The 13,194-nt window shown below is 48.9% G+C and overlaps 1 protein-coding gene across 2 annotated transcripts; it reads right to left on the bottom strand.

The window, feature by feature from the left end:
- Positions 1 to 1,477: 1,477 nt before the first annotated feature.
- On the bottom strand, positions 1,478 to 9,612 carry ECSCR (endothelial cell surface expressed chemotaxis and apoptosis regulator). 2 transcript variants are annotated; one of them, XM_014853855.3, is made up of 11 exons: positions 9,437 to 9,612; positions 5,920 to 5,964; positions 5,556 to 5,597; positions 5,344 to 5,403; positions 4,720 to 4,857; positions 4,254 to 4,301; positions 3,491 to 3,604; positions 2,993 to 3,091; positions 2,770 to 2,806; positions 1,993 to 2,089; positions 1,478 to 1,823 (listed from the first exon to the last, which is right to left on the bottom strand). In XM_014853855.3, exons 1-11 carry the CDS (start codon positions 9,495 to 9,497, stop codon positions 1,815 to 1,817), a joined length of 750 nt encoding a protein of 249 aa, XP_014709341.2. In that variant the 5' UTR covers positions 9,498 to 9,612; the 3' UTR covers positions 1,478 to 1,814. The 2 variants fall into 2 exon arrangements, with proteins under 2 accessions (XP_014709341.2, XP_014709342.2); XM_014853856.3 differs by lacking the exon at positions 5,556 to 5,597 and having other exon boundaries at positions 9,437 to 9,594.
- Positions 9,613 to 13,194: the final 3,582 nt, after the last annotated feature.

Below are 13,194 nucleotides of genomic sequence, written 5' to 3'. Positions count from 1 at the left end.
CTACACTAGCCACAGGACTTGTCTCTCGCCCCCACCCAGAGTGATCTCTACTCAAAAGATTGTGTTCATTTTTCCCTACATCTAGAGTTTATAGAAGTGTGGAATATAAGAGCCAGAAAGGATAGTGAAGGTCACGTAGTCCAGCCACTTCACTTTAAAAGTAAGAAAATAGGCACGGAGATGGGGGCTGATTTCGCTAGAGTCGAGCTGCAAGTCTGCGGCAGCGCCCAGCCTTCTGGCTAGATTTCCTGCACTTGAGAGCCGGCTTTTATGACCTCTGATATGCTGGGCACAGTGTACCACATAGGAGCTACAGACATGAGCAGGTTACAGGTCCTGCCCTAGAGCATTTCAGAAAATCTGTAGGTTTCTTCAGTCCACTTGAATAGTTTCAATGAGACGGAGAGTGAAACTTTTTGTTCTAGGCTTTCCCTCTCAAATCACTTTGCAGAGTCTAAATCCGGAAGAAAATAGCATGTTGTTGCTTCAGAATGGGTAATTGTGTTCTCCCTGTGTTCTAAATTGCTGACTTAACTTTATAAAGTTAAACACTGTGCAGACGTACACAGATGACTCTCCCATTGACTCTCCCCAACCAAGATTCATATCCAAACCAGTGTCATGGTAGAGATTACTAAGAAAACAGACAACTGCTTTCTTTTCCTCCTTCTCTTTAAATGACTTTGTAGTATTTGTGATTTCAATTTCTAGGACACAAAGATAATAGCTGTATGGGATAAAGTGAGTGGGTTTTCAGTTTATTAAGTCACAGACCTATCCTTGCTCCTAAGCTTCCCAGTGTTATCCCCATAGCTAGGACCAAAAGGAGACATGTCTACTCTGGGACGAGCAGATCACATTTGCCCTCATATAATCCAGCTCTCACCACTGGAGTTTCCAAGTCAGAATGCGTTGTGCCTCCCGTGTTCTCATGCTCCAGATTTAAAACTTCTTTACTGGTGGTGATTGGTCACTATTTACAGCTCCTTTTCTCTCCCCTCTATTGGAGTGGTTAGTCAGTCACCTTATCCCACTTAAAAAACCAGGCGACGAACAGGAGGCAGACCTGACAAAAGGTTCTCTCCACCTCCCAGGTTTCTCAGAGAGCTCCCCACAGGGGCAGAAACTTGCATACGTGCCTTGCCTAGGAAAGGAGGCCCTAAAGCTGCTGTTAAGAAATGCACATGGGAGAGCACCTTCCCAGTGGCGTAGTGGTCAAGTTCGAATGCCCTGCTTGCAGGAGGCCTGGGGTTTGCAAGTTCAGATCACAACGAGGACATAGCCACACTGTGGTGGCATCCCACATAGAGTAGAGGAGGATTGCCACTGATGTTAGCTCAGTGGCAATCATCCTCAAACAAAAGAGGAAGATTGGCAACAGATGTTAGCACAGGGCCAATCTTCCTCACCAAAAAACCCCACAAAAAACCCACAACAAAAAAGCACATGAGAGCACAGACTTTAAAAGAAATTAGACTGCAGGCCAGAAAATAATTTTAATGCAAAGTAGAAAAGACCAGTCCATTTTGTCGTTTTCCTTGCCATTGTTCTGTAGACTCTCCTTCCTGTGATTTTGAGAATGTGGGAGGAGCAGGCCATGTTTCTAGAATGGTTGTCCATATGGGAAAGAGTCTCTCATACTGGTAGCTTGCTCCCAGATCTGGAGGGATGAGTGTTGTTTAGATCTGAGAGTAGATGTAAAACAATAAAATAATTTATATGTAGTTTATTGCTTCTGCCAATCCTATCACATTCCTCCTTACAGTCATGGCAGCTGCATCATCCTCGGCCCCATGGGAACCCCAAGGTTGCTTTTAAAGAACCTGCAAAATAAATACACAATAAGGAAGGGTAAACTTCTTGGGAGTGGTGGGGTAGGGAAGAGCAGAGAAGAGCCTGAGTCTTTGAAAGCATCTTCTTTCTGGTTGAGGAACTAGAGCCTAAAGGGAGAAGGAGGTGGGAGAGGGGAGGAAGGAACCAGGAAAACTGCACCTTCTCTGCTGAGGGGCATCCTTTGCTGTTATTCATGTTGATATTCTTCATGGAGATGAGGGTGATGCTGTCTTTCTCTCCATTGGCTGTGGAGCAGCTAGGGGTAGAAGGGAACATGGGTCATGGAGAGGAGGAGCAGGAGGGCGATGCGAGGGTCAAGGAACCATGATGGGGGTTCAAACTTAGACCCTTGTTTTGATAACCCTACATTTTAGTGGTGGACTGTGATGAAATGAGAGTGTGCTCTGAAGCCAAAAGACTTGTATTTAACTTAGTTTTACTACCTACTACTTGTGTGATCTTGATCAAGTTACAACCTCTTTTAAGTCTCAATTTTTTAAATGTATAAAATGCAGTAATATCTGCCTTGAAGAACTGCTGTAAGGATTTGAGGTAATATTACAAAATATCTACCACAGTGCTTGGTACATACAAGGTATTCAATAAGTGATTCCTTAAATAAGTGTCCTTTTATTTAAGGGGTATATTAGAATCTGAATTCCTATACTTTTCATGAAGGGGTTATAGAGGCTTAGTCCTGGGGCTGAAGAGTCCCGGTCCATTTTCCATCACCTGATTGTTTCCTTTCAGGTCCACCCCTGTCCCACCCACCCCTCTCCCTGGCCTCAGTGGAGGCTGTCAGGATTCTGCGTGTGCGCGCGCGTGTGTGTGGGTGTGTGGGTGTGTGCATGTGTGGAGAAGGTGGGAAGTCTCCGTTCCCTTTTGGAGTGGGAGGTCAGATAGATGATCCTTCCCTTACGCCTCTGACAGTCTTACCTTTCAGAAAGCCCTGAAGTCCCAGGTTTCTGGGGATCTGTAAAAATCCAAATGGGGGGACACATGCTGTAACAGAAGCCCACCCTATCCCTCAAAGCCCACCTAAGTGGACTTTCATCTAGTTCCTTCCCTCAACTCTGGGCTGAGTGTCAGTTCCAGAATCTAGCTCTGGGTTCCCCAGCAAAGAGGGGCAATGGGGGGCCCTGAGGGTCAGGGCATGTACCTTCAGACTCCTTGTTCTTCCGACACTTAAACCTTAGACTGACCACACTGACTAGGACGATCACCACAACCACCAGGATGACAATGAAGCTGATAACACCTGAACAGGGAAAAGGATGGGGTGAAGGGGAGGCTGAGGAGGGGACAACAGCAGGCAACAGGATTTCACATTCCCTTCTCAGCTAAGTGCTGTGTAGACAGACTCTGGGAGCAAAGTGAATTCCCCTTCTCTGCTGAATCTGTGAGCTCTCAGCCTGCTGCCCCTGGCCAGAGTGAGCTCTGCAGCCCTGTCCCATCCTCCCATAAGAAAATGGAACCCGGCAGAGCAGAAGAGCTGACTGGAGGACCAGTGGAGGCTCCTTCCCACCAGGGCCTTCTTCGTCAGCCAAACTCTCCTAGAACAAATGGATGAGATTTGAACTTGTGTTTCCAGATCCAGAGTCTAAGTCAGTTCAAGGGTGGGGTCCCCTGCCACACCCCACCTTCTCCTCCCTCTCACCAAATGCAGCCACAGTAAGTACTGTCTCTGACGTGGGGCTGGGCAGGACTGTCGAGTCTTCTCCTGTCCTCAGGCTCGTGTTGTCTGATTTGGGGGTAATATTTTGAGACATGTCTAAAATGGAGTGGAGATGGATGTGTCAGTGAAGGGACCAACAGCCTACCAGAGAGACCTTGCTCCTTTCCTGCTTCCCCCAGGTGAAAGGCTGAAGAGAGAGCTCATGCCCTACAAAAAAGACTTCCTCCCTGGCACTCCGACCAGATCCCATGAGGATGGAGGTCAGAATTGGGTGATGTGGGGTCACGTAAATAGTATTGCCGGTTGTTTAAGTTACTAGTTCCAGAGGACTCCAGAGAATTTGAGATGCTTCCTTCATTATGCTCTTCTCACCACCCCTTAGGGCCCAGAGGAAAGGGATTATGTTGCAAACATAGGGAGCCAGACTGGCCAAGGCAGAGTCATCCTTGCTTTGCCAAGAGTTGAAGTGGGAAGAAAGAAGGACACCAGATGTTTGTCCCCAGGCACTGATCTAACAGGCCAGCCTACTAGTTAAGGGGCACAAGTTTCTGGCCCTCTTAAAAGTGGTATGGTTACCCATCTCTTCCCCTCTTTAACTCATTGTACTGCAGGCCTAATTGCTGTTCCATTTCCTTATCCTCAGTCTCCTCCCAAATAAGTCTGGGAGTGTAAAAAATCCCAGATCTAAGGGGTAGGATGAGGGAAAGCGTCAGGGTGCTCTTCGTTGTGAGCAGACATGACATACCTCCAGTCGTGCTGCCACTGCTGCTGCCACTGCTTGGGACACTTGTACCTGCGCCATGAAACAGCAGGGTGAAATGGAGGGTATCCCCCCGACCCCCAGTTCTCTCCTGTGCTGTTGGGGGAAGGCCAACTTGCCCTGAGTAGCCCTTTCCATCATTTGGGGTCCTCCGCCCCCGCCTCCGCCCTCCCCACCCTCACCCCCACCCCCCACCTCCACCCCTACCCCATCTAGTCCTTTATCAGTCCTGAGTCCAGGCTCCTTTCACCTTCATTGTGACCAGGCCCAAATTCTTGTCTCTACTCCCCACGGAACCTCTCTCATTCTCTCCCAAACCAGGGGACCACTGATGTGGATCCTGGCCTTGAGACCCCTCATTGTGGGGCAGGACATGGGCCTCCTGAAGAGGGGAAGAAGGAACCCAGCCAGACACACCCCAGCATTCACGCCTCCAGCCCCAGGTACTCACCAGGTACTGATGTGTGCTTCTGTGGCTGGGACGAGGTCAGGCCCACCAAGGACGGCGAGTGACCATTGACGGGGCTTGACTTTGGCGTCACTGGTTTACTGGTTACCTTGGAGACTTGTGAGGCCTTCTCTGTGGCTGCTGTGGATTAGGAAGTATGCATGGGCTTGCTTAGAGCCTCAGTCAGCATGTATGCAGGGAAGGCTCTTCTTCCAAAATCCTCCTTTTCTTTACTGCTTTCAATTCTAGAAGGAGCCATCCTTTCTTTCACCTCTGGGCCTTTGCCTGTGCAGTTCCCTCTGCCTGAAATATGCAGTTCCCACCACCCTCCACCCACAGTTTTTGTCTGGTTAACTGCTTATTAGGCCTCAGCTTCACAGGTCACTCCCTTTGGCACGTCTTCCTTGACCCTCAAGTCTGAAGTGGCTGACATCGGTCTGGGATCCCACAGCACCTTCTGCTCATGCGCATCACAGTTCTTCTCACTCTGCTTTGTAATTGTTAATGTGAGGTCCTGTTCACTTGTCTGTTCCCCTACTAGTATGTAGTCTCCTTTGGAGCAGAAACTGTGTCTGCTTCCTGATTGGGCCCTCCCTGGACAGTACTGTGGTCTGAGTGGCCGAGTACCTGGGGTGCTAGTGCTGGATGGAGGGCTTGGACTGCTGGCCTCTGAGGAAGGGCTGTCTCCTGCAAGGACAGAGGCAGAAGGGGAGTTGGAGGGGGGGTAGGTTTGGTGACACCACCCTCTCTTGCCCATCTGAGAACCCTTCAGCTCCAAGCAGGTGTGCAGGGCTGGGCAGGGGACAGGGATTGGCCCCTCAGCAACCACACTCACTCACCTGTGTTGGGAGAAGTTGGCTCTGTGGTCAGATTTAGATTTCCTGAAACAGACCGTCTGAAGCTGAGGATCTGCTGCCTCCTATTGCTCTGTCTCCCTCTCTTTTTCCCTATAGCTGGTCTTTTCTGGTCTTTCTCCCTACCCAATCCCCATCCCCAACCATTTGTCTCTCTCCTCTTTCAAGGCATGTTAGACTGGGCCAAGCTGAAAAAAGTCCCTAGAGGAGCTTAGCCTTGGATGTTCTGAGAGCTCTGGCCCCAGCCCTAATCACCTGAGATCAGTGCAAAACGGGCCTAGAGCTGCTCTCACCCTTTCTAAGCTCCCAGGCCTAAAGGCTGGAGTAGGCCCTGTGTGTTTGGTCTTACCCCGCAGACTAGAGTCCTGTGTTGTGGTGGACTGTGCGTTGTGGCCTGCAAGAGAAAGCAAAACACGTAGACTAGCTTGGTGAGTCTCCTGCCCAGCACAGGGCCCATAGAAGAACCCAGGCCTTTAGGTTTTCCAAGTCTCCCATACTGGAAGGCAGACACACTTGGCAGAGGGCTAAAGGATGTGGCTCCAGCTCCTGGTGCGTGCTTCCTCTGACACAGTGACTCAATAGCACTGTCACCACGACCTCATGGTTCCATGTCCCAGAGTCCTTTCCTGTCTCTTCCATCCTGCATGGGTTTCATACCAACCTGACACAAGGTCAGGGGAAGTTTATTTCAAACTAGGGATATGCCTAAGGACAGAGGGCCAGTGACCTGTCACATCTAGACAAGGACCCAAGATTGCAGGTCTCTAGCCTATATGGGTTTTTTGGGGTTTTTTTTAAAGATTTTATTTTTCCTTCTTCTCCCCAAAGCCCCCCAGTACATAGTTGTAGGTCCTGCTAGTTGTGGCATGTGGGGCGCCGCCTCAGCATGGCTTGATGAGCGGTGCCATGTCTGCGCCCAGGATCCGAACCAGCAAAACCCTGGGCCGCTGAAGCAGAGCATGCGAACTTAACCACTTGGCTACGGGGCTGGCCCCTAGCCTAATGTTCTTGCTACACTACCATGGAGCCATCCACTTTTCCCTGTGAATATGGCCATCCTGCTCCTGCCCCAAGGGAAGGGGGTGGGAAGATGTGGTGAGTGAGATGGTGTTAAGGACTAGAGTTGGCATCTGTGCTCTCCCTCTGCCCTCCTCCTGCTGGAGATAGAGGCCTGCACAGGACACAAGTTCTGAGGTATATACAGGAGGCAGGGAAGCTGTAGAAGGAGCCACCAATTTACTCTCACAGCCAGAGGCTATTTCAGAAATGGTCATTGTTGGCCAAAGAGAGGAGTCAGTTAGCAGGAGGCCCCAGTCAGAAGCCCTCATTAGTTTTGTGTGTACCTGTGTATGCCTGCAGACTATGCAGATGAGTGCATGCTTGTGTGCCCATATATGTGTCCCTTGTGTGTGTGGGACCTGAAAGGTCAGGTTGTGTTTGCTCATTTTCCACAATGAAATCATTCTTGAAACCTGTGAACAATGTGAAAGGAAAACAACATAGGGAAGTGGAGCCGCCCAGCTGGGTTCCCTTCATTCCACTCAGGCTGGGACTGCAGCCCCTGGCCTGGCCCTCCTGCTCTCCTAGCCCCTCTCATCAGGGAAGCACCAAGCCCTGGGCTGGGTGAACAGAGGTGGCTGGAGGCCAGGGGCCTGCCCACCCTGTGGCAGCCTGCTGGTCTGTTTATTTTCCTTAGCCACTGCCTTCCTCCGTGCGGCTATTGCTTGGATAGTGTGGAATTAATTGTTTCCAAGCCCAAGCTTGCCCAAACTCTGGGCGGTGTTTTTCCAGGTCACCATCTCTGATAGCCCCATTCCCCCGTTGAATCAGGGTCAAGAGAGGAGTTAAAACGTGTAGGTGCCCAAAGCTAGAGAGAACTCTTCCCAGCTGGGGATGACCCTGGGAGAACCCCTTCGACCCAAGGCGCATCCTGAAATACTGATAGATAGGCGTATCTATCAATTATTGATCCAGCACATCTAAGGTACCATCTAAGCTCTATAAGGTTATAACTTTAGTTCTTAGTGAGAGGGCCCAGTGCACTGCCTTCCCACATTTATCTAGAAACAAAACTAATGTCTTGGAAGGAGTTCCAAAGTCAGAAGCTTCAAGTCCTCGTAGCTGCTCTCTCTTTGTCTCCCACCCCTTCCTCCTACAGGAACATTTTGTCAGCAGTAGATTCCTTTGATGGTAGAGGAGAGACTTAGGGAGCATCTGTTTGTACAGGCCAGGGTGCCTCTGACCAGGGGGCATGCAGATACCTGAAGAACACTGGCCACAGGCGTCTCTCGTTTTCCTGGTCTCCCCTCCTTAATCCCTACCTGCTTCCTTCCCTTTCATCCTCTCTCTCCTCCCCCTCCACCTCTTTTCCTCAGCAGCATAGTTTAGTTAGAATAATGGATTTTGGAGTCTGACAGGCTTGAGTTCAAGTCCTGACTTCTATCACTTACTCCCTGACCTGGGCCTCAGTTTTCTCTTCTTTAAAATGCAAGTGATTTTAGTACCATGTGTGATGTAAGGATATTGCATATAAAGCACTAACACAGTGCCTGACAAATAGTCCATGCTCAGTAAATGCTAGACATCTTTATTTTTGCCCCATTCTCTTAAATCCTCCAAGTCTCAAGTCTGCCCTGACTCTGTGTATCCACAGTCAAGTCCCTTTGTGAGCCCGAATGTCCTCACTGCACTAAAATGAAGGAGACAGTGAGGGCTCTGAGCTCTCAGGAGGAGAGGCTAGGAAACCCAAGGGGTGAGCGTGGCTTAGGAAGAGTTTACACAGGGTATTCCTAGCCCTGGCACTTGCCTGGGACCGGACAGTGGGTAGGGAACCTGGGAGAAGCCTAGGCCTGGGAAAAGGCCACCTCATGAGTCTCACTTTTTAATTTCCCCCTCTGCCACCTTTGCAGTTTCCACAACAGCATGTTCCCCCAGCCCCAGATCAAATGTATGACTCTGTCCTCCCCGGAGGGCGTGGGGGGATGGCGGCGATCAGAGTTTTCACCCCCAGCCCATGAGCTTTTAGAGAAATGTCTGGCCTCTCCAGGAGGCAGAGTGTCTGGCATTCCGGCCTTCTCACCCACACCATCCTCCCTCCCCATCCAAGCACTCTTGGACTCTCTTCTGCTGCTTTGAGCACAGGCTCATGAATCTTCCGCAGAGGACTGTGGAAGGTGAAGTGGGGGTGGGGAAGGGATGACCAAAGGGAAGTTGCTGCCTTGTGAGTCAGAATCTCCTGGATTTCTCACAATTCCCAGCAACTGCTCCCTAATTAGAGGATCCCTTATGAGCTGCTTCACGACTCATCAGCTGGCAGAGCCCTGTCTGAGAAGTGTTGTTTCCAAGTCATCTCCTTGAAGGTCATCTCATCTAGCCCCCGGGTGAGGATATTGTGTATATCCTCTTTGGCAAATAGTTCTTTGTATCTAATCTGAGTCCCTTTTGCTGTGATTTGAGCTTAAAATAAATATTTGGAATTCCCAGGTGGTTGCTCGTCACATGGAGGAGGAAAAAAGATCACCTGTAAAGCCCAAGGTACAGACAGTTTTGTGCTAGAACACCCTGGAAGGAGCTTTCAGGCCTCAATCTCACACCAAAGGAGTCACTTCCCACACTTCAGGTGGCCACCCTCTATGGGGGCCCCAGTTCACCCTGGACATTTCCCCACAAAAGGATTTAACCATACCTCTGTTTTACTCGTGCCTCCCAATCCAACTGATGCTCTTCACAAAAGGCTCTGGAATTTCCCTTGGGCGCTGGCCCGAGGGAGAGCGTGTGTGGTGTGTGACCTGAAGGAGGGCCAGCATACCCAGGACTGCCAACTGTGGGAGAGGAACTCCTGAAGGAGAGTGGCAAGTGCCTCTTACCTTGGAGTAGGAGGACGCCAAGGATCACCCAGCACAGCTGTGTAGCTCCGACAGTCCTCATGTCAGCTGGGTCTGTGGTGGGCAGGCAGCCGTTCTCTCCGTGGAGGCTCTGTCCATAGTAGAGAAGAGAGAGGGAGCACTGGGGCGGGGCGGGGGTGGGGACTGGCTCTCCAGGAGTTTCCTGTCAAAGAATAGAAGGAAACAGATTGGGATTGGCTCCAGGGGCCCTGCTTAGCCCAGCAGCCCAGATGAGGATGTAAGGCTGAAATAACAGCAACTGTGCCCGGGCTCGGCATGGCCTGGGCTAGAGCTTCTGTGGTCTCTTCCAGGGCCTGTGTACAAAGACCACTGAGGGCAACCTGGATCCCTGCCCCCTCTCTTCCTCTCTGAGGGCTCCATCAGGTCCCTCCACACACCACCTGGAGGTTTTCCTGGAGTCTAACTCCAACCCCTCCCCATACTGTTTCAGATCATGTCCTCCCCTCCCATGACTGAGCTTTAAAGCTCAGCCTACCAGCCACCCATGTTCTGTAGACTCTGAATTCTCCACATTCCTCTCCCTCCTCAGGGCTCCCAGTGCAGATGGGACTCCCAACATCTTTGGGGGAGGCTTTGGAAACATTATTTTAATTCTTATAGAAAAAGAAGAGAACCGCATTCCTGGCATTTCTTCCTCAGCCCTCCCCTCACATTGGGGTCAGGTGTTCCCTGTGCTCTAGCAGCACCCTGTTTTAGCATCCATCCAGCACATATCCCCGTGATACTCTCTCCTGCAGACACAGGCCAGCATTGTCACTTTTTTCAGTATGCCTAGGACCTGGCACAATGCCTGACATATAGCACATCCTCAACACATACTTATTGAACTAATCTCAAAAGATTTAAGAGCAATGTCACATGCAATCCTACCTCTTTAATATAATTATTATCATTGTTGTGGATTTCCCTCCAGTCTATGTATTCCAGTCTGTCACTATATATATATGTATATATATGTGCAACCATTTGTGTGATTGGTATGCTCTTCTCTCTTATTTTTTGATAGATATTTTATTTTGAAGCAAGCACAAATGTACAGAGAAGTTGGAAGTACATTACATAGAACCATTTGAGAGTAAATTGCCAACAGAATGCCCCATCACCCCCGATACTGTAGTGTATATTTCCTACAAACAAGGACAGTCTCCCACATAATCACAATACAGCCATCGAAATTCGGAAGTTAGTATTGATATATTAATACCGTCTAATCCTCAGATCCCATTCAGATTTTGATAATTGTTCCAATAGCATCCTTTATAGCAAAAGGGTCCAGTCCAGAATTACTCACTGTATGTCTCTTTAGTCTCCTTCAATCTGGAACCGTTCCTTGATCTTTCCTTAACTCTCATGACCTTGACTTTTTTTTTTAATTTTTTTAAACATTGGCACCTGAGCTAACAACTATTGCCAATCTTTTTTTTTTTTTTCCTGCTTTTCCTCCCCAAGTCCCCCCAGCACATAGATTTTTTTTTTTTTAAGTTGTGGGTCCTTCTAGTTGTGGCACGTGGGACACCACCTCAGCATGGCCTGACGAGCGGTGCCATGTCTGCGCCCAGGATCCAAACAGGTGAAACCCTGGGCCACCGAAGCAGAAAGCGCAAGCTTAACTCCTCGGCCCAGTTATTTTGTGGAGTGTCCCTCGTTTAGGTTTGTCTGACATTCCCTCGTATTTAGATTTAGGTTATGCCTCTTTGGCAGGGATGTCACAGAACCAAAGCTGTGTCCCTCTCTGCATCCAATCAACGGGTGCATAATTTTGATTTGTGCCATTACTGAGGATGTTCGCTTGATCGCTCGCTTCAGGTGGTGTCTGCTAGTGTGTTGGTTTCCTGTGCTACATAACAAATTACCATAAACCGGTGGCTTAAAACAACAGAGATTTATTCTCCCACAGTTCTGGAGGCCAGAAGTCAACGCCAAGGTGTTGGCAGGGCCACACTCCCTCTGAGGGGTTTAGGGGAGGATGTGTTCCTTGCCTCTTCCAGCTTCTGGTGGCTGTTGAGCATTCCGCGGCTTGCAGCCACATTCCTTCAGTCTCTGCCTCCATATTCACATCGCCTTCTCTGTGTCTTCTCCTCTGTGTGTCTCTTCCAAGAACACTTGGCATTGAATCTGGCGCCCATCTGACTGATCCAGGATGACCTCCTCATCCCAAGATCCTTAACACAGTTACATCAGCAAAGACTCTCTTTCCAAGCAAGGTCGCATTCACATGTTCTGGGATTAAGATATGGACATATCTTTTGGGGGCCACCATTCAGCCGCTACAGCCAGCTTTCTTCACTTTAAAGTTATTCTTTTCCCCTTTATAGTTAGTAAGTATTTTGTGGGGAGATATTTTGAAACTATGTGGATATCACACATTACAATCATTTATTTCGATGCTCAAATTGTCCCCATTTTGGCCACTGGGAGCCCCTTCAAGCTGGTTTCTTTGCCCTTTCGACATGTCTCCATCATTCTGTGAGCACTTCCTTACTTTCTGACATGATGAGATGTTCCAGGTTTATCTCATGCCCCAGTCCTGGAATCAGCTATTTCTCCAAGGAGCCCTAGTTTGTTTTAGTGGTGAATAGTATTTAGAAACTGAGATCCAGGTGGAGGGTGTGCTCATTGCTACTAGAGGGTATCTTCTCCAAGGCCCTTCCCTGAAATCTGGCTCCCATTATCCCTATTTGATCACTCCTCTTGTCACCAAGCTCCCATTGCGGCTGCCACCGTCCCCTCACGGATGCCTTCCACACTCCACTCAGCCTCTGACCCTCCATGCTGGGCTCTTCCCTCACCATATAGACACCTTCCTCATGCTTCGTGGGCTCTGACACCCTGTTCTGGGCCACTATGACTCCCCCCACGCTATGGGCACATCACTGACCTCGTTCTGCCTCATCTTTAGGATTGAGTTATTCCAGAAGAGAAAAGAAGAGGAAAAGGAAGCTTTTCTCTTATTTTCAAATTACAAGCGTTTTCTCCTGGCTCATAGTCTTCATAGGAATCATTTTTAATGGCAACATATTTACTATTCTGTGGTCTATTTAACCATCTTTCTGTTTGAATATTTAAGCTGCTTCCAGTTTTTCCTTTTAAGACTGATACTGCCGTGAACAGCTACAGGACTATTACATTGTTGTTGTAGTTATTGTTGTTGTTTTATCCATTCTAATAAGTGGGTAGTTTTTCACTGTGGGTTTTTTAACAGCTTTATTGAGATACAATTCACATACGGCTATAGGTTGAAGGCTTATGTCCCCTCAAAGTTCGTAAGTTGAAATCTTAACTCCCAAGGTGATGGTTTTAGGAGGTGAGGTCTTTGGGAGGTGATTAGATCAGGAGGGTAGAGCCTTCATGATTGGGATTAGTGGCCTTATAAGAGAGACCCCAGAGAGCTAGCTTGCTCCTTCTGCCATGTGAGGATACAGCAAGAAGGCACTATCTCTGAACCAGGAAGTGGGCTCTCACAGATACCAAATCTGCTCGTGTCTTGATCTTGGACTTCTCAGCCTTCAGAACTGTGAGAAAGAAATTTCTGTAGTTTATAAGACGCCTCATTTATGGTATTTTGGTATAGCAGCCTGAACAGACTAAGACACATACTACAAAATTTACCCATTTAAAGGGTATAATTCAGGGGCCAGCCTGGTGATATAGTGGTTAAGTTCACATGCTCTGCTTCAGCAGCCCAGGGTTTGCGGGTTCAGATCCTGGGCTCAGACCTA

Source organism: Equus asinus, chromosome 9 (assembly GCF_041296235.1).
Source record: "Equus asinus isolate D_3611 breed Donkey chromosome 9, EquAss-T2T_v2, whole genome shotgun sequence".
Classification (NCBI taxonomy): domain Eukaryota; kingdom Metazoa; phylum Chordata; class Mammalia; order Perissodactyla; family Equidae; genus Equus; species Equus asinus.
This window is presented reverse-complemented; position numbering and strand designations above follow the sequence as displayed.

Bases quoted from the DNA above. Each gene is read 5' to 3' on its own strand.
- ECSCR (XM_014853855.3), bottom strand. From the start codon at position 9,497: ATGAGGACTGTCGGAGCTACACAGCTGTGCTGGGTGATCCTTGGCGTC. The intron at 5,965-9,436 runs GTAAGAGGCACT...TTTCTCTTGCAG, and splicing joins TGGCGTCCTCCTACTCCAAG to GCCACAACGCACAGTCCACC. The intron at 4,858-5,343 runs GTACTCGGCCAC...CCTAATCCACAG, and splicing joins ATCCAGCACTAGCACCCCAG to CAGCCACAGAGAAGGCCTCA.